At 47.9% G+C, this 25,711-nt stretch overlaps 1 protein-coding gene and 1 pseudogene across 2 annotated transcripts; both read right to left on the bottom strand.

Moving 5' to 3' along the window:
- Nucleotides 1-255: 255 nt before the first annotated feature.
- LOC141969309 (guanylin-like) lies at nucleotides 256-13,398 on the bottom strand. 2 transcript variants are annotated; one of them, XM_074924935.1, is made up of 3 exons: nucleotides 4,854-4,928; nucleotides 1,688-1,877; nucleotides 256-323 (listed from the first exon to the last, which is right to left on the bottom strand). In XM_074924935.1, the coding sequence occupies exons 1-3, from the start codon at nucleotides 4,926-4,928 to the stop codon at nucleotides 256-258; spliced, it is 333 nt and encodes a 110-aa protein (XP_074781036.1). The 2 variants fall into 2 exon arrangements, 1 of the variants encoding a protein (XP_074781036.1); XR_012635030.1 differs by lacking the exon at nucleotides 256-323 and adding an exon at nucleotides 13,201-13,398 and having other exon boundaries at nucleotides 1,818-1,877; nucleotides 4,854-4,903.
- A 245-nt stretch (nucleotides 13,399-13,643) lies between these two features.
- On the bottom strand, nucleotides 13,644-24,646 carry LOC141969409 (TBC1 domain family member 22B-like; annotated as a pseudogene).
- Nucleotides 24,647-25,711: the final 1,065 nt, after the last annotated feature.

The raw sequence follows: 25,711 nt of genomic DNA on the forward strand, positions 1-25,711 counted from the left end.
GTGATACAACTCATGCAGGACTGAAACCTCTCAGATGATGTTTAGAGTCTCCATGTAGCCAGAACTGAACTGCAGGTGACACCTTATCTGACTACTTCAGGACTACCCCTGGTATGTCTACATGAGTTAGCAGTTCCAGTTTGATTGTACTGGAGATGGAGCCCAAATAGTGATTTGTGAAAGTATGCGATCTTGCAGTATGAATGCACAAACTTCCTAGCTTGACACATCTTCTTTGGATTGTTTCATCTTTACTCAAAAGCAACCAGCGCAGGCAGCATTGGCACAGATTTCACATAAATCAGGGTCTTGGACAGCCAGGTCTGTTGGAGAGAAAAGAGGGTTTCAGTGAGATGGCAAAAGAATTTCTTAGAGAGCACAGCCACACATCAAGGGATTTGGAGGCTCCTTTCCATTACTGTTTTATGAGTTTTAATGTTCCTTGGAGTTATTACTGGTAAGTAAAATTAGTTCTTGCAAAAATCTGGCTTAAAGAATGAAATAAAACCTGAATTCATTGGGGAAATAATGGGAACATGTGGAGGCAAGAGAACAATAGGACATCTTGTGGGAGGGTGGTGGGGATGTGGCTTGCAGCATCACAACATTCATTATATTGGTAGTGTTTCCTCCTAAAGTGTCCATTGTACTGGACAACAGATATATGCAACATAATAAAATAAAAAAAATCAGACCCTGTAGCAGTGTTGCAGAGGCTCTCAAATGAACAAACAACAAAAAAAAAAAAAATTTTTTTGTCAACACAATTAACTAGCACTCCACAAACATACAATGGCAGATTCACAATTCTGTGAGAGGAGAACAAAACTATCACCACTTCCTAAGTTTTAACGACAATCCAAAATGCTCTGTCACTCACATAAAAAAAGGAGGTCTCTCAACCTCGAGGAACTTCTCAGGGCAGTGTCCCGACCCAAGGGGAGAGCCCTCGACCACAGCGTGCTGCTCCACTCAAAATGGCTCCCCCATGGGACTCCATTTATATCCAAGCCAAATCTGATCCATGGTCAATATCAGCTCCCATTGACCAAGGGCCCAAAATACCATAAAGCCCTGAGAAGGAGGGCATGGGAAAAGGCAAACAACAGCCACTACATTTCAGCAGCCAGGAAGCCCCCATTTTCATCAGGTGGGTGCACCTGCCAGAAGCAGCCAGTTCAAGAATCGCCATGCATGTCTTGGAGACAGATCATGCCAAATACCGACTCACTTCATTTATATCTCACACCTCTTTTAGGCTGCCTGGAAAAACATCTTCTTCTACACTGATTAGAGAGAGCAATTGGACCTGTTCACAACTTATAGTTAGCTAGAACTGAGTGATACAACCCTGCTTTTCCTGTAAGCCAGAGGAGACTGTGGGCTCTCTCACTTTAAGTCATGTAAGTTAGTGTGCAGCTACTTGGAAGAACATTTTTCATGGTTACAGCAGCCTGATCTGTGCAGGCTACAGCTAAGCTCAGCACAGCAAGAATTCTCTTGTAAGGGAGCTCACAGCTAGTGTAGTCCAACCCTTGTAGAAGGGGTAGTAGAAAGGCAACATGGACTCTCTCAGCTTCTTTCAAAGTGACAGAACCATAATTACGTTTTTTTGCCTGCTGCTATTTGAATGCTTAAGGTTGAAAAGTGTGACCAAAATGGCAACTATGAAATACGAGCTACATACTTAGCCTCTCAAAAATCATGGATGCATCTTCTCTTTTGCACACAGATTGGAACTCCTCAGGGAGATCTTTTTCATTACATGGAGAATAGCTAGACATGGGAACCACCATGCGACGGTTGATGTATCTGTTCTCATCCATAAGCTCCTTTAGCTTCTTCACAGACTCGAGAGAGAATTTCAAGTCTCCATCCTATGTAGAGAGAACCAGAAATTAAAAAGTGTCAGGAAGTCAGTCCTTAGCCAAATCCATTCCATTTCAACCATAAGCTCTCCCAAAAACTATAATACAGGGAAAAGAAAGTGTTGAAACAAAGCCTAGATAAAATAAGTGTTGACTGAAGGCAAAATGATCAGCTCTTCAAGGCAGAGCAGCAGTGATGTGTCCTGTGTTTCGTTATGTGTCATGTGTTATGTGTTATGTGGATGGAGGCAGAACTAGTGCACTTCTCACTCCCATGAGAGACACCCATAAAATCTGGGGTTGAAAGATACAGACTGGGAATCTTCAGCCTAGAAAACAGATGACTGGACAATATGTGGTAGAAATTTACAAAATCATGAATTGAATGAGGGTAAATGCGAATTTATTTTGTTCACTCTTCCTTCTAATACACCAGTGGAGAATTTCAAGTGTTGGCTGTCATGTGGCAGGCTCTAACCACACAAAAGGAGCTATTCCTTCACATTACACGTTGGTAAGAGCTGAAATCCCTCACCCCAAGGTACTGTGGCAAGTTTCCATGAATTTAAAACTTGTCCACACAATTAATGAAACACAAGTTATTGGCAGCATAAATACAAGACAGTTCTGACTCAAAGCTTATATCAAAAGCTTCAGAAGGCTGGGAGAGTATTCTGGGAAATACTACTCCATGTTTTAGACTGCTAGACCTTGTGAATCTGCTAATGGTCACTCCCTCAGTTTCAAGTGAGTCCCACTGCTGAGGTCATAAACTTAAATTGGAGGTGTTGCTATTGTTAAGCTAGACGCATAAAGTCTGTTTATGTCTGTAGACAATCAGTTTGGCCTAAAAGAGAAATAAGCATTTTCAAACTGATCTTTAGCATGTGTTTTAACCTAGTTTAATGACTGACATGTGGTCAGCAAGTTGATCAAGTAACATCTACTCATTCAAAGCAATAAAGTGAAGTGACTCTGATAGAGCTTGAGACAAAATATCGTCACTCGTTTCATAGTCTCATAAGCCCAACGTTGAATAGTGTGAGATATGGGGGAGGTAGCTGGTTTTGGTTTGTTGGGGTTTTTTTACAGAATCACAGAATTTTGGTGTTAAAGAATTAAAAAAAACCCAAACAAAAAAACCCAAAACCCACACCAGATAAACTCTGACCATGCACGTACTTAACAAGTCTCTTTTCTACTTGCAATTAGTGTACCATTTTATTCAGATTAATTAGTTGCCTATGAAAAATTAACTTTTACTGTATAAATGCAGTTCTAGATTCAGATAGTGGTCACAGATCTTGAAAGCATAAAACAGAGAACTAAAAAAGGATGGAATTTCACAGGGACCGTTTCAGAGAGACTGGAAAGTAGAAATGAACCCTGAGACCTGTATGTCCTGGTGATAAAAAACAAAGGAATAATAATAAAAAAATAAACAAAACCCTTAACACCTCAGATTAAAAATATGTATTAGAGAGATCTCAATCTGAGCAGCATCTTTCCTCCAAGGTGAAAGTGCATACTGTGTTGCTGTACTAAGAGATTTTATCACAGAAATAGTGCAGGCCAAAATAATACATCTCTAGTTTTTCTGTTTTCACTCTACACCTGGTAAACCATCTTCTCCCACCATATTCATTTAAGATCTGTGATGGAAAGTGTGGAGATAGTGATACTCAGTCTTTAAAAACATGATATGAAGTCACATGAACTTCACTTCTGCTTTGAAAAACATTCTGTTAAATGAATCTGATATAGTACAAGAGTGGGAAGTCTTGGGAAGAATTTCAGAAAATAAGAGCATAATCCAACTTTGTGCACCAAGTAATTAGTCAAACCTTAGGGACCTCAAGCAGTGCAAGTGAAAGGAGTGCAACACACATGCAGAGTACACTGCACATATATTGGGGAAAATACAGATTTAATGGTTAATGAGATAAGAATTGAATCTGCAGAGAGAAGCTAAAACTCCAGAGCTACACTTTCTACACTTTTACCCAACCTAGAAACACTAGTCACGTTTAGGGGGTTTTTTTAATGCCTCCAAGTGGAAAACTGAGATTTTTTTATTAAGTAGGAAGCCATGTGTTCTCCTGGAGACTCGAAATGTTAAAGAATGGTTTGGAAGAAAGGAATAACTTAAACCTGGTATCTCTGGATATCTCTGACATCCAAATGAGAAAAATAGGATATTTCAAGGCATACCTACTGCATACATATAAAGTGAGTCAAGAATTGTTTAAGAAATATTAGTTCTCTTGGTACTCTGAGGAAGTTATTTACATTGCAATCAAACTGAAATCTCCTGAATGGTTTCTAAGGATGACTGCAGACAGGTCCACAGTCCCAAGTGCAGACAAGAGCACTGAAGCACCTTCTTAGCTGCTTCCATGTTACATGTAATACCAGTCATAGGTGCTGTGTACTTTGGAAAATGTGATATAGCCTCCTCTAATAGCTTATCTGCCTATTAATATTTCATTGGATCCAGCTAAGCATTTCTTTCACCTTTTTTTAATCTGACATGTGTAGGATCCATCACAGAAACTTGCAGATGATGTTCATAAAGAACTTCCTGCCTAGAAGCAGTCGAGACAAGATTATTTCTCTTTTCTCACATCCTATTTACATCATTCTGCAAAGTCAGAGGTGTTCCCTGTTCTTGCAGCTTCACAACACAAAGGGGTTATGTGCAAAAGAAAAATCTGGAAATGCTGTGCCTCAGTCAGCAAGGGATTTCAGAGCAGTGATATGGCTGGTAAAGTTAAACTGCAGCAGCATGTTAGTAAATACCTCAAGTATTTTACAGAAAGAACAACTGAATCATAGGGACATGAAGTTGGATATCAAGCCAGAGCAAAGCAAAAATTCAGGTCTATTGATTTAGTTCAAGATTCCTGTTGCAGCCATGATACTTGACATAATAACAGTACTTTGTTGAACTTCTAATACCAACAAGTTAAAGAGCAGAAAACTCACCTGAACGTAGACTGCTTGGCAGCTGTGCACCAGTGTAAGGACTGCAAGGACTGTAAAAGAAAGAAAGCCTTTCATAGTGCCTGCAGAGTATAGACTTTCCTAACCTGAATATAATTTATTTTCTCTGGCTTTGGTCTTTTTCTGTCTTTCTTTTGTGTCTCAAACTTTCTCTCTTCTTAGCACTCAGATTAACTCATAGGCCAGAGCACTATGCTCCCAGTGCGAAGCTGGAGCTTTATAAAGACTTCACACAGCATTTGCTTGGTAATCCATTAAACTCTTTAGTGGCATATCATAAACCCTCAGTGGACTATCAGTTAGCTACTCATTGGCAGAGTAGGCCAGTCACACCCAGGCAGATCCTGGGGTTTATGAGTCCCTCTCTCTTTGAGAAACTGAACATGACACAGGCAGGCAAAACATTCCAGCCTACAATAAATCAATGGCAGAGACTGATGTAATGCAACATCTGAAATTCAGTCTCCATATGGGGAAAGTACTCAGGTTTCTGGCCACTTGCTGCAGAGCTGTGAGAAAGAGATTTGGAAGGAGATAGAAAAAAATCGATCTCTTGCACCAGTTGCTGGCCAGTCAGTTCCCTCTTCTGGGGATTCCAGGTACTAAGAGGGGAGCAATGGACCAAGGCATAAACACAGGCTGTGCCTGCATATGACCAGCTATGTCATCTTGCTGCTGCTTTTTGCAGCACCTAATTAAAATGCACACATTAAGAGGCACGAGGATTGTTATTAGGGATAAAGGCTGCCATGAAGCAAATCTATTTCTCTGTGACTTTCAGTCTTACCCAGAAACAAGGTAATGTCACAGATGGGGAAGGATCACCATGCCTCACTCAGCAAAGTTCTGGCCATCAAGCTCAGGTCCTTTAATCTGTAAATGGTTTCTGGAATACTGTGGCTTTGAAGTAAAAACAGGCACCATGCCAGTGTCCTGATACCAGCAGAACAGAGGGTGTCAACCACTAAATATCTTAAATCTCAGCAAAGTTTAATACCAGAAAAGTCTCTATTTCTTATTGTGTTCCAATCTAGTGCTAATACTACAGTGAAAACCACCATGCTGCTTGGTATGAAATTTCAGAAACTTAAGCAGCCTGGACTTCCCAGGCAGTGGGCTTGTAGGGAAGGAATGAGACCTCTCTGGTTGTATACTCCAAAAATTTCAGTAAAGCTGAAGCTACCCCTTCAATGACAGTGCTGACTGCTTACTGACTTGACTTCTCTCCCCTCCACCAGCCCAGTGTACTCCTTATCCATGAAATCTGAATCCCTAGAAGCTTGCCTTTTATGCTGTTATGCTTTCTCTGCTTTTTGTGCTGCCGTTGCCAACAGCCACTTACAACTCCAGAACAACTCACACTTGTGCCCTTAATTCCTCTAACACTGGTTAAGGGTGATAACAGCAGAATAGAGCAACAACCTCCTCCTAGCAGCTTTGCAGAGATGTCACAAGAGACAAACACGCCTGGAATCCAATTAGGTGAATCCAAGGGTAAGAAAACAATTAAACATAGGGAATAAAAAAGATCTACTGAGACACCTGAAATGGGATTGAAACCCCACCTCCCATCACATACTTGGTTCTCAAAACCGCTGGGTCAGTACACCTGTCAGAGCATGGGCTACCACTTTCCATCAGTATCATGCTTGCCATGCTGATGGCATGCCACGGTGGACAATCCCAGTGCTTCTGATCCAACTGCATTCCTGACAGCGAAGAGGTACACACTCTCTCCTCCATCTCTTTTAAAAAACCTCCAGAGAGAATTATGGCTGGCTTGCTTACACTTTTTTTTACTACTTTATCTCAGAGTTATATCAAGCTCTGATACCAGTTTTGGTCCATTACTTCACACCCTTCATTTCTGTCTTGCTTAGGCAATATTACGATAATACCAGTTAAATCTTTGAGTGGAACTGTTGCACTTTGCTGCCTGGATTTATTCAGTCCACCTATAAGTTTTGAAACCCAAAAGCTTTTCCAAGTAGCTTGAAAAAAAGGACTCCCTGTCAAAACTCAGATCATGTGTCTCCCCTGTTTGGTATCCTGTTCCTCATTTATAGGAATCACTTATGCATTAGGGGAAATGGGGCCTTTCCTCAGAATAGTTGTCAAATGCCTTCACCTGGAGTCTTAAGAGGGCTCCCACGTGACATTCCCCAGGAACAGGCAGGGATGATGAGGTCACATATCTAAGCAGATAGGATCTTTAAGAAGGAATGCAGAGGCACCTAACACATTTAGTCACCTCCAGGAATGACTTTTTTGAGGCTGTGCCTTTGAATTAAAAGGTCTGCAGCAAGCATAAATCTGAAACTAAGTCCCTAAATGGTTTTTCTGCTCAATCTGTAGCCAGTATCTCAACTATTAGGATAGGTGTGCCCTGCTCAAGAGAGAGAAGACAGAAAGTACACACAACGGGGTACTCTGTGGTTCTACCTGCATGACCATGGAGAGGACACGAGGAAGTGGGATGGAATACCTACCTCCATCCTAGATGCATGGGCACGTGAGTTGCGAGGAAAAACAATCTCAAAAGGGGATTCTTCCAGGAAAAATGCCCCTCCAATTTCCAGCAGGCAATTCCCCAGACAGACTAGAAGGGCTGATCTTGATTCTGATCCTCTTGAAGGGAATTCTAAGTCATTTTTATGAGTAACGAACATTCTGACCAGGATTAGAGTGCCACTGCCTCCAGCCATGTGGAGGAAAGGGACGATCAGGTTTATTGGACTGTCTGGATTTGATGGCCTGGTGTGCAAGGCATTGGTCAGTGGGTGGTGAGCGGTTGTATTGTGCATCAGTTGCTTTTCTTGGTGTTTATTTCTCTCTCTTTGTTATCTTCCTTTCATTACTATTACTACTTATAATAATAATATTCATATTATTATAACAAAGAGAGAGGAAATTAAAACTCAAGAAAAAACAACCGAAGGGTTCTCAGAGAGACCTGGCAAGGTTGACAGCCATTCAGTTTTGTTCATCTCCAAAGCAGCTATACCAAAAGCCCACCAATACCATTTGGGTCATTAAAATACCTTCTCCTGAGATACTCTATACCAAGGATGCACAGAGCTCTGCATCCGTCACAATGAGGTGCTTTTGCCACTCATTCCTTGTTAAACTCAGTTTGGCTTCTAACACAGTCAGCTGTTGGGATCCCCCTGTCACTCCAGAAATACAGGTGGGTTCTGTCCCTTTATAACTTGATGGCATCAGGGTGCACTGTACAACACAGACTACTCCTCCGCCTTTGGAGCCTCTTGCTTCTTATAGGTCCTCAGTGTCCATTGAGACTTTCACCAGTCCAGAGGGATTATGAAATATTTGTCATAGTGTATCTCTATACCACCTTCAGAAGGGAGGATCTCCTGAAATTTATCTTGCTGTATTTGGGGATGAAGAGAAAAAAACCCAAACAAACTACAGAACATAATATGGAAAATATTCTATGAGACTTTGCAATATAACAGATACCATTAGGTGGTGCAAGAGTAAAGACAAGAGAACACAAGAGGGACAAGAGAGAACATGCACCCAAACCTAGTGATCCCAGTTCCTTGGTTTCCAGCACAGGGTTTTGAAGGGGCTTTAGTTTTTATGGCACTGTAGGTAAAGCTAACTACAAAATAAAAATAAAAGGTTGTCAGACATTTAGACTGGCCAGGAAGGAAAAGGGAAAAAAAAAAAAGGCAAGCAAACAAACAAAGAAATGCCACCATTTTCAGGCTCTTCCCAGCAAAGAACTTGAGACACTGACAATTGGCTGCAGCTCCCTGCTTTCTGTTTGAGGAAAACTGTCTTCATTGACCGTAGGACCAGGGGGGCAGATAATAGGATGTATGTTTTGAAACATTTCAGATATACTAACAAGAAATTATTGATTTTACATATAAGATCTATTTCCTTTTTGCCCTTTATAGGATTCTGAGCAGAAAAGATTTCTGACCCACACAGCTCTTTCTGCAATTTATACAGATGCATAATTTCAAAGGATTTTTTTTTTGCCTTCTCTCATACCCTACATACTTAATGCAAGAAAGACTGTAGCCACACAATCCTCTATTTTTCCCTTCTTCTTGTTGAAAAGTTAATGGACAGATTTTTGCTTGTATTTAAAGTTTTTAGGAGAATATTCAAAATGTCTTTTAGACAGGAATAGTCACTTTACATACAAAACCGAACTAAGTTGTGAGTTTTTGTGTTCAGTGACTTATTAATTTTTCAAGGCATGCTTGACTGTGTACAGACACAATTTTATCATGAAAATGAGGAAAAGTGAAACATTTCCCTTACATTGGCTGTTCAAACAGATTTTAAGATTATTTTTTTCCACTTTTAAAATGTATTGAATTAGGTAAAGCTTACCTTCACAGTCTCGGATAAAAATCACACAAAATATGTTTTCTCACATTCTGGGCCATTTTTTTGTAACTGCCCTAGAAGTGTGTGCATGATCACATACTTTGCTGGGTAAAAAACTGTCTGGATGGCCGGGCCCAAAGAGTGGGGGTGAACGGAGTTAAACCCAGTTGGCGGCCGGTCATGAGTGGTGTCCCCCAGGGCTGGGTTTTGGGGCTACTCCTGTTTAACATCGTTATTGATGATCTAGACGAGGGGATCAAGTGCACCCTCAGTCAGTTTGCAGATGACACTGAGTTGGGTGGGAGTGTTGATCTGCTCGAGGGTGGGGAAGCTCTGCAGAGAGACCTGGCCAGGCTGGAGCCATGGGCTGAGCCCAACTGGGGGAGTTTCACTAAGGGCAAATGCCGGGGGCTGCCCTTGGGCCACAACAACCCCCAGCAGGGCTACAGGCCTGGGGAGGTATGGCTGGAGAGCTGCCAGTCAGAGAGGGACCTGGGGGGTTGATTGACAGCCGGCTGAACAGGAGCCAGCAGAGTGCCCAGGGGGCCAAGAAGGCCAATGGCATCCTGGCTTGTGTCAGCACTGGCGTGGCCAGCAGGGACAGGGAAGGGATCTGAGCCCTGGGCTCGGCCCTGGTGAGGCCGCACCTCGATGAGTGGGTTCAGTTTTGGGCCCCTCACCCCAAAAAGGCCATTGAATGACTCGAGCGTGGCCAGAGAAGGGCAACGGAGCTGGGGCAGGGTCTGGAGCACAGGTCTGCTGGGGAGCGGCTGGGGGAACTGGGGGGGTTCAGTCTGGAGAAGAGGAGGCTGAGGGGAGACCTCCTGGCCCTCTGCAACTCCCTGCCAGGAGGGGGCAGAGAGGGGGGATGAGTCTCTGGAGCCAAGGCCCCAGCGCCAGGCCCCGAGGGAATGGCCTCAAGCTGCCCAGGGCAGGGTCAGGCTGGCTCTGAGGAAGGATTTCTGTGCAGAAGGGGCTGTTGGGCGTTGGAATGGGCTGCCCAGGGCAGGGGGGAGTCCCCATCCCTGGAGGGGTTGAAGAGTCGGGCTGAGCCAGCGCTGAGGGATCTGGGGCAGTTGGGAACGGTCAGGGTGAGGGTCATGGTTGGACTGGAGGAGCTTCAAGGGCTTTTCCAACCAAGATGCATAAAAACCTAAAGACAGTACTTAGGACTACAAGTAGCTCCCAGGTCATCATAGACCAAGAAGCAAAAGCTACAAATTTTGTGGTGAAAGAGGAAAAAAGATTTATGCATGGTACGAGACACAGACGGATAAGGGTAGGAGAGAGGCGCAGGAAAGCAGAAGACAGCACTGAGCCCAAAGGAAGGTGACCTGTCAGAGTACCGTGTCTGAGGACACTACCAGTGCTCTGTGACTGGAAACACTCAACAGACTTAGGATGGGTTTGCCTGAGTTGTGGTGCTGCCAAAAATCCTGTAACAATTTGGACAGACGAATTTCGGTTCCCTCTCTGCAAATACAGGCTGGGAGTTTCTCGCTGCACTGACACTTCAGGTCTCCTCTACTGTTTGCTGCAGCCGTCTGCCATCACTCAGCCCTGCTGCGACCACTTCAAACGTTTTTGTGGGAATGAACCCACGTACCTGAGCAGAAGTCAATGTCACAGGACCGTGACTCACCACCAGGGGCTCTATAAAGCTGTGTAACAGACGAACGTGAGCAACTGCAGTGAAGCAAAAGCAGAAGCTAGGCGGCAGTGTCGGCACAGGCTCTGGGGCACAGGCAAGCTGCTGCTCCTACTTCCCACAGTGGGCTCCAACTGTGGCTCCTCTATTGACAGGAATCAGTTCTGGACCTCCTTTCTCATCAGCTGAAGAGAAAATGCTTTAGCACCTCTGAAACTTCAGCCTCAAAGTTGGTACTCAGAGTTCATGGGGGAGAGCAAGAGCCAAAAAGACTCAAGAGTTCCCAAAGCAGAAAGACCATACCCTTTCCTTTAGTAGTAAAAGGTGGTGTTTCCCCCCAAGTCACATTTCTGCATGTCAGTAGATCGTCCAGTTTTACAGTGACACACCACCAAAGGAACCTGTCACTAAAAGAAAGTTGCAGTTTTGAAATGGCTATTTACATGCAAGTGAGATAAAAAGAGAGGTGGAGGGCTCTGTCACAGATACTGGAAGAGACAAATGGTTAAAATGAGAAAGACCTTCAAAGACCATGTGTTGCCCCAAGCAGCCTTTAATGAATTTTATTGTGGTTCAGTGACCCTGGTTTGCTTTTAACGGTTCATTTGGCAAGTTGTTGCTGCAGCAATTTCTAATAATAATGTCACAAGAATCTTTTAACCAGGTACAGCTTTGTGACTATACAGGGCTGCTCTGAAAGTGAATTTTGGACTTGGTAAGACGGAAAAACATCTGCAATAAGTTCCTTTAGTTCCTTCCTTCATGGTGCACATCACACAGAGGAACAGGAGGACAACAGTCAGTCTGAGGAAAAGCAGAAGTAATTTTCTTCACTCAGATGAGGATTATTTTGAAATTATAACAGCAGCTGAGAGCCAGACATGGACAGCATTTACTTCCTTCACACTTCGGGCGTTACTGATCATAGTCAACACAACAATGTATTTCTTCCCAACATACTAGTTTTTTGGTAGAGTTATTTTCTCAGCCCTCTATTCCAAATGATATTTTGACTCTATCCTTGTGCTGTGCTGATTCAAGTAGAAAAATAACCAAAATGACTAAAACAATGAAGTGATGAACTGTAATTAAGATTCTCTCTATATATTATTTTTTATCATGAACCAAAAGCTCAGTGACAGCAATAAATCCAAACTACTGAAATAATTTGCTAGCTATGCATCTTGATAACCATACCTTATCTTTTTTCATCATCTGCAGTCATCCTGCTGTCACTCCATCTTTCTGTAGAGGCTCTCAGGCACAGAAAAACACACTATGTCTTCTGTATTGTCATTTTTCAGATGTAGCTGTGGGTGGACAAGACATTTCACAGCAGGTAGGAATGCCTAATGCAAGAAGAAATTTGCAGTGTAGGAAAAGGGAAAGGAATTGAAAAGGAGACTTCCCCTAGGAGATTAAATCCCAGGTCCATACAAACAGCTCACCATGACTTGGGGCCAATAATCCTATCCGAGTCAATAAAAGCAATGCCATTGAAAAGATCATACCCTGCGTAACCTGCAGCAGGCTTCAGGTCAGTGGCAGACATGAAGTTTGTACAACTCTGATAGTTTTTTCCAGGGATTACAATGGGACTATTCACATACAAGAGCACGCACTCAACTGCCAGAATCTGGACACACAGCTGGTTAATCCCGTCCGGCTGCAAACAAGCTCCAGACTAAAATCCTTGCAGGGCTGATATTTATTAATCAGTATTTGTGCATCTCTCTGTAGTACCTTCTAATCATATATCTTAAGCCCCATCCCCTAGCCCTGTGTGCAGGCCCAGGCCCAGGGCTGAGCTCTCCCCGAGCACCGTGTCTCTGCAGGAGGGGCTGGCACTGTCCCCTGCCACCCTGCCCCCAGCAGCGGCCCAGCCCCTGGCAGCCGGCAGAGAGCAGCTGGGCTCTGGCTGCAGCAAATCCCTGCAAGCTGGAGGCTTACAGCATTTGTATTCCAAAGGACTGCAGACACATACTGTATGAAAATTCACAACTGAATGCACTTGTCCATTATCATCCCATCACTGATTAAAGAAGAAAGTGCATGACTTCACATCAACCACCTCTGCCCCGGTCATGCTGAGCTCTCCTCTGCACAGAGAGGAGCCCTTTGGGTATTTCACCTCAACAGAACTCAACTAAACAGTTAACACTTCAGTCCTTGTTTCCATCTCTGTGCAGACAGACGGCACCTATTAGGAGTTATATGCCAATCTAAAAGGTGGTCAATTAAACTATTATGCTTTGCTTCAGGCATCCAGCCACAGCCTACAGATTTTATCAACTGCAACCAGGAGGGTCTTACCTCAGTAGAGAACTGAGAGATTTGGTCTAGTGGTGAAAGTGTCAGCTTCATAATAAACCCCTTCACAACTGCAGTTCATTAGGCCTCGATCCAAAGCACGGAGCAGGGAGTGACTTCCAGGAGGTCTGTCAGCACTGCTGTGTTGGGGGCATGTGTCATCCCAACACTCAGATAGCCACGCTTGTGTGGGGGTGTAAAAGACAGCACGCATCCCATGGAGCTTACAGTCATATGTAGAGCTGCTGCAAATACAACAGGTGAAGGGAAATAAAGTCATGACTATTTCCCTGAGTGGGAGCTGAGGAGAGAAAAGCTGGTAAGAAAGTTGGCTGAGCTCACAAGCCAGCTGAGAGACAGCAATTGCCTGCAGTCCTCCTGAGGGCCCCACACCAGAGCATCTTTCCAGGCTAGACAGGGTTTTAAAGAGCCTTTAAAAAAACCAGCTAGTACATACTTTTTACTAAAGCCTTCTGAAACTCTTCTAAAACAGCCACAGCCATTATGGGAACGGTGGGCTACAAAGGGATGACAGTGGAGGAGTGCAGAGATTAACAAAAAAACCCTGTAGTGTCACAGCAGACTGCTCCAGATTGACAGGTGATGAGCCTGAGGTTTAAAAACTTGATGCAATAGTTATCTGATGGCTGCCACTGCAACTGGAAAAGCAAAGAAATAAATTTGTTCCCTTGAAATCTACAGTCATCTGCCTCTATTTGCAGAAGAGCTTTTTGCACTGTGTGTCCAGGACACAAATGCTCGCGATCACGCCGTCCAGCTCTCACAGGAGTGGGCCCAGCAGAGGTGGAGCAGGATAAGCTGATCACAGCTTAGGACAGTTTTGCTCCTGAACCAGCAGTCTGTAGCAGGAGAGTCGTCCTGCTGGCCCAAGACCAGTATAACCATTCTCTCAAAATCACCAAGACATTTTCCTTTTTCTCAAGAACTTCTGCAGATTTTTTTTACAACTGTCAGCTCACCTGCACTTGATGGAGAAAGGGGCAAACTTCACCTTTTGCACATACTTGTTCTGCACCCGGGTGGAGCAGTCTGTGAACCCTGGTGGTTACTGCAGCCACTGACGTTTCTGTCAGTCCCGGGTCTCTCCAGGTGCGCTCTCTGCCCCCACTGAGTCTTCTCCTCTAACATTTTCCTTGCCTTTCATTTTGAGCCTGGAGTAACAGGAGAGCAAGACAGACAGAGGGACAGTACTAGTCTGAGGGGCAGGATAGGAGGGGAGACAACTCCCCCCGGCAGGCAACGGCAAACTGCCTTCCTGGGGATGAAGCAGCCCAGCAGGGAGGGGTATCCTTCCATCCCCCGGAGGCTGCACAGCACAGTGACTGCGTGGGACAACAGCCATGTCTCACAGGGGACTGATTTGTATCTTTCCTCACAGAGACTTTTTCCTTCTGAACCGTCCATTAATTCTTTCTTCCAGAAAAAAAAAGGAAAAAAAAATAGTATTGCACAGGAAATTTTTTTTCTGGATAAAAAGAAGGGGTTTACAACATATGTTAGCACAGAGTTGAGAATTCAGAAACAACTATTTCATTACTTTTCCAGATACTACAGGGCATATTAATACATATTAGCACAGAGTCTGTGTACAAATATGTAATTAATCTGCTTTATAAAACAATTGTATCTCAGATCACTAATTCTTCATTTGAATGGATAATAAATATAATTTTCAATTTTCTTAAAATGGTAAAAGCTCAGAAAAAACACAATTTCTTAACACAGATCTCAGTAGAATTTCATATAAACTCCTGGTTGTATTTTCCGTGCAAGATTCACCCACAGTTAGTCTGATTGCTCTGTCAGTTTTTCTTCAGATAAATTCAGATTAGGAAATCTTTATTCAACAGGAAGGAAGATATATAACTACATTTCAAAACTATTTTGCTTATACTGCAACCTGTCACTGGCCAACATTAATGCTGGTAATAAATACTAACTGGCTCCTTCTGGGAAACGAGTACCCAACACTTACTGGAAGAATGCACACTTCTAGTTTGGGAAGCAATTTTAGAAAGAGCTTAGTAGGATTCCTCTATTACTGCTTAATGTTTATACTGCTTATGTTCTTTTATTGCTTCGAGTTAAACATAGCTCAGCTGTCATCTCTTGCTGTTGAAGTCAGATAATGAAATGGTAAGTGATGCTTTAGAAACCTGTATAAACTTCAGTGCTGCATTAAATGGACAATGTCAAGTCCTAAATAAATATGAGTTACAATCAGAGGAGAGCAAGCTATGCCTGCAGCCTGCTGATAATTTACATTTTCACAAACACATTTTTCAGTGCTTCTTTCCCAGGCCCAGATGAAAAAAGAGTAAGCCTGATGGTATGTGTAGGAATGCAGAGAACTGTCAGCACTAATTGGGCACCTCTCCCCATCCCTGCCAGGGGACAAGAGACTTCTGAAACCTCGTACCTCTGAGAAAATGAGGCCCCCTCCACCAGCTGAAGTTTGACTCCCTTTCCTGACACAACCAACTCGGCACACACAGTCATGCCTTTGAAAAGAATTAGGAAAAACCTGTTCCTTACTTTGTTGCATTTATAACAAGTTTAAGCACATCCTGCCACAAATTTAAACTTAAAAACTCAAACTGAAGTCAGGTTTTTGCTAAGTTCACACAGTGTTCCTTTGAAAAGAGTGAAGTAAAAGTTTTGAAGTGCAAGTAACAAGGACAGAGGCTGCAAGCTCTTACTCTACAGCGCAGCAGGCATCATATTTAGTCTCACTCTTAACAGAGGCGATGATGTCTTTTGTAGCTATTAAAAGCCTTGAACGAAGCCTTCAAGCAGCACACAGAACTAACACGGCAATTAAAAGCCACAAGAGAGCACCTACTTTATACCCCATGGTTACAAATCTCTATTTAAAGACCTCGTTCTCCTCTCACACCTGCACGGACAAACTGAATTACTCTGGTATGAACCTGGTTAGGCCAGCACATGAGAACCCAGACAGGCCTTGGGTCTCCTCACATGAGCCATCCAAGACTGAGGTATCTAGCCTAAATTAGCCAGCTGGGTTTCCCACCACATCCCAGGCCATCTAATTTTTACTGGATGATCTGGTGTCTTGGTTTTCACCAAGCTGGCTTATGGCAGGCAGCTCAATGAATTACTGCTTGCTTCTCTGATTTCTTGGGAGTGCCTTAAAAATGTGAATCAGGCATTAGGGCAAGAGCTATAATGGGATCCTGCCACACCAGAGCAATGCTAACTCCAAAACCTATCAGTGATTTCAGTGTAAGCAGTGCTGGGAAAGCGTGTGTTAATCACTGTCTGAATTTGGGACATCTCTACTTTTTCTCCCTGAAACTGCCCAGCTCTGCGAGTACAGAAGCTGCAGGGCAAGAGGGCTGTATTGTAACAGGCAAAGACAACGGACTACTTCTTGCGCAGGCTCAGTGCAGAGGTTTTATGTTTTCCAAGACAAAAGCTTTTGCTAAAAAAGTGATCTGAATTAATGAATTTTTCAGAAGGAACACAAGGCAGAGACACGCCATTGGGATGGGGCAGCCTCAAAGTCAGATATAGGAAGTGAGTTTCTCCTGAACATCTCACCTCTCCGCTGCTCTTCATCTTTCCACGGCTTCCAAGATGTGTGAAACTAATTTAATCAACTTTAAACAATGTCCTTTATTAATCAGAACATGTGAAGAGAAATAATTTAACCCGTGCATGGTGTGAGGGTACAGATATTTGTCCTATTCATGTCTAATGCCTTTTGGTTTTGAGAAGAATATTTGACACATGAAGTATAATCAGCAACTTGGCTCTCCAGTTTGCCTTCTTGACTTGCTTCTGTGCCTCACCCTAAGGGTTATGCATCAGTCAATGTATCTCATATCCTCCTCCTGGCCTTGAAAAAAGGCAACCAGCCACAAAGCTGTCTAAATGCTGCAAAATTTCAGGTGAGCCTCACTGTTCAAAGACAAACTCATCAATTACTTTACAATGAGAACAAAGGTAACAAAGAATCAAGAAGGTATTTTTAGCACTAACCAAGCCCAATATATTCCAACATGCTTAAGTACCTACACAGCCATATTTTATCGAATATGTTCAGCTTCTTGAACAGAGTCTAAACTGACAGTGCAAAAATCAACCCCCTTGCTTTTTTTACCCTTTCATCAGGGTCTGCTGATGTTACAGTAGGACTGTAAGTTGACTAAAAAGGCATGTCCTGGGCTTCTTGCTCTCATCCCACACGTCTCCTTCCCAGCACTGACTGCAGATCCCTCCTCTCCCAAACCCTCCTGTGCACATGAGGGGTGAGTTGCATTTGCCACTAACCATCCACAAGGGACAGCTGGCATGTGACCTGGGTATCTCTAAATAAAACTTGTGAGGACAGGGAGTGAGGAGATGGGCCAACTCCATGTGAGGTGAGTTCTTCCGCTGTTTTTTCACCAAGAGGAGACCAACACTGTAACAAACCCTGATTTTGTTCATCTCTGAAGACTGGGCAGCATCCCCATACCACCCTCATGAATTAGAGAAAGAATGGAGTAGTATTTAAGTAGCAGGTAAAACTACAACTCTGCCTAAGAAAAGACACTTTCCAGTGGCTTAGCCTTGCTTGCTGAGCTGATCTGCCAGGCTGCACCATCTGCCAGAGCAGGCAACGAGATCCAGTCATGCAGTGAAGAGATTAATTCACATCAGTTACAATACCTATTGTACAGCTCATTAAATCAGCCAGGCTGTGCCATCCAGCACCCATGATGTCTCACCCTGGCTCTGGGGTCATCAGTGGGCAGCTGTAACTATGAGTGATAGAAAAGACATTTTCCCAGGAGAGTGTCTGTTTCCTGGAACTCAGGCATCACTGATTATTTTCCCTGGGTTGTCCATTCCAATCTTTCCTTTCCAATCTTCTTATCCCCTAGAGGGGCTATGCAGCTTTTTAGTGACTTGAAATAAAGGTATAAAATCAGTAATATTCTGATTACATGCAAGTTCTGGAGGTAACACCTGTGGGCTTATAACGACACCGCGTTAGCACCGTATCGATCTACGATCTGCTGTTGTCTCTGCACAGGTAGGAGCCAATTCATCTAAGAGGTCAAATTTTGAGCTGGGAAAGAGCTGGGGTCTGAATTCTAGTTATGAGGTCGATTTAGGGAAGGCTTAAACTACTGCCTGTAAGAAGACAGACAGAAACATGGTGTCCTGTCCCCAAGGAGAAGACTCCTGATAGCTACAGCTAGAGGAAGCCCCTGCATGCCCTCAACCACACGGACAAGCGGCAGCAAGAGGGAGGAAAGGGACATAACCAAGGCAGAAAGCCAGGCAACAGGCAGAGGGCTCGTATCTGTCAGTAGGTGTCCTGATGGTGCTTCTTGTCGTGGGAATCGCAACACTGCTGGATGAAGCTGAAGCACTCCTCCCGCTTGCGCTGCAGGGTCAGCTTTCACTGCTCCGTGTTTGCAGGGAGATAACCCTGTGGCAGGAAAAGCTGTGTCAGGGCAAAGCCCCTTCCCTCACCACAAACCGCCCCCTGAAATCCTGCCGGTCAGCTGTGCGCCTGGAAGCATCAGGCACAGAGACTCAGGAGCTGGGGAAAGAGCTTTCACAGGTTTTGGCTTTCCCAGCCCCTGATGCCTTTACTGATCTTGGAGCAACCCACCTTCATGGGATTCAGTTTCCCAAAACAAGAGGGAACCACACAGACTGGTTCCCAGCACCAGTCTGGGCTTTGTGCTCAGAGAGGATGTAGCAACTACATTCCCCACAAAAAAAAAACCCTACAGCTCACCCGTAGGCTGGGCACAGATACAAAATGAGCAAAACTGGTTACGGGACACAACGAAGGTCTAGCAGCGCGTGTCCCTGGCTCGGCACAGTCCCCCCAGACCCCTGTGTCACAGCTCTGGGTACTCACTGAGAGGAGACGCCACGTCACGGGCCGGACCTCTCCGGGCACACCGGGCCAACTGCATTTCCTCAGCTCATCTGCAAAGGGACAGTGGTGGCAGTGGGTTAGATCCTAGGCACGTCCAGGTACCACTACACCAGAAGGAGAGGAAAGCCCAGTCTGCTCCTGCAGGCTCTGGAGACACTCGAGCCTCCAGGAAGGCTCCACATCAGCAATGACGGGGGACGTGTGTCTGCAGCAAGGGGAGGAGAGACGTTTACAGCTCAGTCTGGGCACAGGACTGGTGGCTGCAGGGGCTCCAATCCTCCAGAGCCTCAGTTCTCATGCAGAGTCCAACAGTCCCCAGTGATCACAACCATCATTTGTGAGATGGAGGAAGACTGGAAATGGACAGGCAGCTGGTGGAGGACATAACCACCTGCCAACAGAGCAGTTTGTGCAACTATCCCACTTGGAGCAACTGCAGGTAGTCCTTTCATCCATGCCAGAGCAGACCTGACTGCGACCTGAAGCAGGCAGCAGGCCCCCTCTGCCTTTCCCTTCCCACCCACAGGCACCCCCGTTTTGCCACACTCACCCAGGTCCGTGCTGTGGCTGGAAAGGAGCTGCCAAAACTTCTCCGGGCGGGTTTTCTCCCTCAGCATCTCGGGGGCAGCACCCGAAGCGTTCTGGTCAGAGATTCGGGCGATGAGTAGAATGACAGGCCAAAGGGGAAGGGACTGCTGCTTCTGAAGGGGTCCACACACAGGCCTCCTCTGCCAGGAGCAGATGCTGTGGTGAGGTGGGGACAGAGTCTGCCGCTGGAGACTGCACCCCTCTCTTCCCCAGTCCCAGCAAACAGAGCACCGCTGTCCCACTCTGGTGGATCAGCTGGTTCACAGGCATCTGTTGTGGCTCTTCCATCATTTCCCCCCATTTCTCCCTCACTCTCTTCCTCCTGCATCAGACACCTGGCTGCCAGGGGATCAGAATTCCCTCTTCCCATGGGAAGCCATGGGCAGAAGGGCACAGGAGATGAGGCAGAAGGAGCTGTGGGAATCCCACAAGAACCAGCCTTCAGATCTGTTCTGCTTGCTGCTGATCTAAAGAGTGATCAAGCTAATTGCTAGCACAGAGAGGAGGCGATGGGCTGCCAATGCCACCTGCTGGCAGCAGGGACCTACTGGGTAACTGCCACGAGCAGGGGCTGACGCTGCCCAGTTCTCTGCCCAAACTGCCCCGACCTGGGGTCAGCAGGACCTCATCCAGACCTTGACTAAGAGCAGCACACTGGGCCACAAAGAAAGCAGACAGTGAGCAACTCCAAGCAAGAGCTTAACACAACTCCACAATCCCCCAGCACCCAGAACACGGGATCCTCTGGGCCTGTACGCAGGATACTGAGCAGCAGAGGAGACTGAGGCATTGAGGCCAGGCCTCCAGAAATGGTTCCCTGGAGTACAGGATACTACAAGGAGGTGAAAGGCTCTCTTGAGCCTACCGGCTGAGCCACAGCCTCTCATCTCTAACATGCGAGCAGCAGCAAGGGGCTGAGTTCAGCAGCCAGTCAGCGGAGAGCCAGAGCATGAGGCTGCTGCTGGGGACGGCTCTTACCAGCTGTCCTGGAGAGCTGGGCCTCGCTGCTGGACTTGGCAACCTTGCAGTTGGTGGGCACGTCGCTGAGAGCAGATTGGGCCCGCTCGGGTTTCACCTGCAGCTTGCTGTGGTTCTCCAGAACCTGGGCTGCTGTGGCCTTGGCCACTTTTAGAGTTCAGAGTTTGCAAAGAAGAGGAGGAAGAGAAGTCCTCATCTTCATCACCACCGATGTCCCAGGAATCACTGGTGTTGTGGGAAAACTCACAAAAGCTGGAGGACTTCTTGCTTTTCATAGGCAGCATGTTGGAGTGGCCCCTGATGAAGCTGGGAACCAGAGAGAAACAGTATCAGAGCCATGCTGTCAGACCACTCCATTTTCTTCCCTTCCCTATGTCCTCACTCCAACCAGCCAGTCCATTCTTACAGTTTCCCCATTCCTCCTCCCAAACCCACGGAACATGCTAAGACTCTCTGCGCTGCCTGCTGGCAGGAGGTAGAGCCCGAGCTGGTACGATGGCAGGGCACAGAGGCCACAGTGCCAGCACACAGCTGGAGAGGTGCCAGGCTTCCCAGCTCAGAAGGGCAAAGGGGAGAGACGTACGACTCCTCCAGCTCTGCCTCCCCCCACCCTAGAGAAAACTGGTAGATTAACACCCAAAAAAAGTCCAGTGACCTGGGGAGAGGCATGTCAGGAGTTAGAGCCAGTCTGCACTCGCAGATGCTCCTGATACAGCTGCGATGGCTCCCAGCAGACAGGCCAGCCTGGTTCTTCTCTCGGGCACAAAAGGAGCCTTTGCATTTACCGTTCAGCTACAGGAGTCAAAGTCCACCACCTGAAGCATCACAGAAAAGGGGGAACCTTCACCACTACACAGCACAAGACAGAGACAAGGAGGCAGTTCAGATCAGCTCTGCCTTCTCCTGCCGGGAAGGGGCTGGGGTTCTCCAGCCTCGCAGCTGCCAGGCAGCTTTACCTCCCCTTCCCTTAGTTCTTCTGTCTCCAAAGGGGAGCAGAGGGCTCAGACACCATTGCTAAAAAATACGCCTGTCTCCTTTGATGTGGCTGGTATGATAGGGATTTCTGGCCACAAAGGACACCAGCACATGAGCTTTCCCCACGAGCTTTCGCAGAGCTCAAGGCAGCGCCACATGCCACTGCTGCCCTTCTCGGCAGGAACATCACAGTGCCAGAGGGTGCTGGGGACCTCCACCCACTGCAGGACTGAGCAAAAACCCTGCAAAGCCTTGTGGCCTGCATCTAGAAGATAAACACTTACTTTTTGGTGAGCCGGGGATCCAGCAGAGGATACTGTGCTCCACAGACAGGTTGAATGCTGCAGAAAAGGGAAAGAAAAAGACAACAATGCAAAAAGTCACACAGCACCCAGAAATAATCTCCTCAGCCTACTCTGGGGTTGCACTTCTTCCCTGTTGTTGGGAGCTGAATACAGACCAAAGGCAGCCTCAAGAATCTTCTGTCTTCAAAGCCTTAGATCCAAAGTGCCACATTTGGCTGAAGATTTGTTCTTTGCAGCAGCAAAGACCCTAAGCTCAGGCTGGAGCGACCCTAAGAGCTAGGGTCTCTCCAGCCTGAGCTGGGATTAAAGATCTGCTCTTTTCTGCACCACCAATTCGCTCTGAGTGACCACATGTCTCAAGTCCCTGTGCCTTACACACTGATGTTAATTCTTTTTTTCCTTCAAGAGGATTTCCAGGTTTGGGAATTCACATTTCCAAGCCCTGCGGGACAGGGAAGGACTCCAGCCAGTGACAGCGGGGCTCACTTGTTGTGTCGCCCAAGCCCTGTCATAGCTGTCCCTGGGAAGGACGGGCATGTGGGGGATTTCGAGGTGGCAGCAAGCCTCCTGGGCAGCAGCCAGTTAGGAGCAGGGGAGAACTTTGCCAAAACCTTGACTTGGAGTGTATTGTCTAGGCAGGACTGGCTGCCTCCCAGACAGGTTCACCAGGTTTGAGCTTTCCAAGCCGAAGCCTGAAGTCATCCACTGAAGAAGAGAGATGCTGTCTAAGACCACCAGCTGGGAGCAGGGCCGTGACCTCCGGGAGGGACGGGAGCAATCAGGAGACAAAACAACCTAGGGAGAGGACAACATTTGCTTCCCCGTGAGCAGGAGAGGAGGAACACATAGTGCTCATTGCTTTCCCTTTGCTTGCCACAGGACTGGACTGTCCCACCAACCTGAGGGAGCCGGCGCAGTGACAAAGAACCGAGTGAAAGCACATTAGAAAGAGAGATTTAACTGGCCCAGCAGAATTTAGATCCAACTAAGCATTTCAGACTGTGTCTGCACAGCAGGAGGGGAAGGGAAATGAGAGCAGCCGTGAGGAGCACCAGACAGGAACAGCACTTGTGAAAGCCTCCCCAGAGAGGCGAGTGCCCTGTGCCCATGGGAGCCTTGCTCCAGAGGCCTTGTAGGGAGCATCTCCTTCATCCCCACCAGCCTCTTCTTCCTAAGCACCACTTGAATCAGACATGTCACTTGTTTCTCCCGTCCCCGGGTGAGGGCAGATGCCTCGGCAGGAACAGGGACATCCCAGCCAGAGGAACCACAGCAGGGGAGGTGCACACAGAGAGGCCCCACAGTCCCTCGTATCGAGCAGAGGTGGACCAGGAGTGACACCCCGCAGGGAGGATAACAAGGGGCACACACGTTGGCAGGGGCACCTGTTTGGGACAGAGCTGCTCCGACCCAAGGTGAAATCTCTAAGGGCTTCGGGAAGGGCTGAGATCTCTTCAGTATCTGTGGAAAGGAGGGCGTACAGACCTGGCTCTGAGGCCACCCCAGGGGTCCTTCGAGGCCCTGACACCCCCACCCCGCTTCCCATGGGGCAGAGGGTGCACACAGGGGTCCCCCCAAGGACCTGCCCTGCCCTACAGATGAGGGGGCGACCCTGGCACTACCCTTGCCTGATACAAGGGCATTTCCTCCAGCACAGTTCCCCTGCCCCACAGCCCGCGGTGCCCCCGGCATCCCCCTTACTGCAGAGGGGAACCCCAGGGCCCCCAGCCAGCTCCCCTGGCCCACAGCCGGGGTGGGCGCCCCCGGTACCCCCCACCCTTGCAGGGGGTACCCCAGGGGCCCCAGCCCCACGACCAGGCAGGGTGCTTCTGGCAGCCCCTTCCCGAGACAAGGGGCTGCTCCAGCTCGCCCACCAACGCCCCCCGCTGGGGAGGGGAGCCGCGGCCCTTGCAGCCCTTCCCCGGAGGAGCTGGGGGTCGGGCCGGGCCGGCGCTCACCTGTCCGGCGGCTTGGCGCTCCGCTGCCAGAGCTGCTGCTGCCGCGGGAGGCAGGGAGGGGCGGGCCCGGCAGCGAGCGGGCGGGCGATGGAGCCCCCCGGCCGGCCAGGCCCCGCGGGCCGCCTCACCGCCACCCGCCCGCAGCGCCCGGCGGCGCCATCTTGGACCCGGGCGGACAGAGCTGTGGGCCGGCCAATGGCGAGCGGGCGGCGGGAGTGACGTCAGAGGAGGGGCGGGGCCCGCGGGGCGGAGGGGCCGCGTGAGGCGGGGGAGACCGTCGGGGCGAAGGACCCGTCCCATGGCGGGGGGAGCGGCCGCGGGAGCGGGGCCGGCGGCGGGCTGAGGAGGGGGCCCGGCCGGGTTAGACACCGCCCGGGGAAGGGGCGAGAGCGCTCGCGGGGCGGGGCGGGGAGGCGCCCAGCGAGCCCCGGGGCGGAACCGTGGGGAGAGGGCGGGAGGAAGCGGCTCCAACCTCCCGCGGGGCCGCAGGAGGGAGCTGGCGGACAGAGCCGGGCGCGGGCGGGGGCCACGGCTCTGGGGGGAGGCGGCGTCGTCCGGGTCCCTGCGGCACCCCGGGGTGGCGCCGCCGGCACCCGCGGCTGTCCTGGTCCCCTCGGGGGTTCAAAGCCCTTTGGGGCCATTTCCAGCCCCCAGCCGAGCCCCGGTGCCAAAATGTCCCCTGGTAAGGACAGCCGCGGAGGGGGAGGAGCCGCCATTATGGGGCAAGCCACGAGGCACAAGCAGTCGCCTCCTGAATAAACGGGGATAAACTCTTTTAAGACTTTGTTTGGAAACACCCTGCTAGAGCAGCGGGAGGGTGACCCCCCCGCCTCGGCGAGGGAAGGTGGCTCACTGTCTCCTCGCGGCCCTCATCCTGCCCCTCTCCCCAGAAGGAGAGAAACCCCCCCAGAGGATGGGGTACAGGGACTGGAATCCAAGTCCTCGGCATCCTCAGCTGTGCCTCGATTGCCGTCAGGCCTCAGCTGGTGACGGCAGGAGCCAACCTGGGCACAACTGAGCCAAATGTATGTGTTTTGGGGGGATCTGCTCGCACCCACGCGCACATTTTGGGATGCTACAGCGAGTGATTTACTGCGAGTAGTAGCCTGGCACCGAGATCCCGGCTGCCGTGGCACACGCGTGCCGCGCGGGTGGCAGCACGGGGGCGGTTTCCCTTGGGGTCGGCGCTGGTGGCTCACGAGGCCGTGCGTGTGTGCCGGGGGCCCGGCCCTGCCTGCCCCTTTCAAGGAGCTGGGGCAAGAGGAAGACTTTTGGCAGGGGTTGGCCTGAAATGACATTTTGCTGCTTCTGTTTGTCTCAGCTTTTGTAGCGGGGTGAGATCTCCGTCCCCGCAGCCGTTCAAATGCACACGCGTGCCTGCGTGTCATTTCAGGTTAACTGAAGCGGCCGCTTCAATTTGAAACAGGAGCAGCTGCTCCATTTTTTGGCTTGTTTCACCCCCTCTGAACTGTAATAAACACAGAGATTAAGGACACAAATATATTACCCTGGAGAAAGAGGACCAAAAGTGTGGAAAAGGATGAAAGAATCACACCAATTATTCCTTTAAAAAATATGTTTCCTTAGCTGAAGCTGCTAAACCTGGAAAGGTTTTGCAGTTCTTGTCTGGTTGTTGGTTTGGTCTTTTTTTTCAGTGAATAAAGTGGTTTTTTCCTCCTAAAAACCCCCACCAACTCTCAGGCCGAGTGATGCAGTTTCGATGTGTCACGCAGGCAGGGTTAGTGCAGATCCCACTCTCGGGAAGGTCGGTGTAAACCCCA

Source organism: Athene noctua, chromosome 22, assembly GCF_965140245.1.
Source record: "Athene noctua chromosome 22, bAthNoc1.hap1.1, whole genome shotgun sequence".
NCBI lineage: Eukaryota > Metazoa > Chordata > Aves > Strigiformes > Strigidae > Athene > Athene noctua.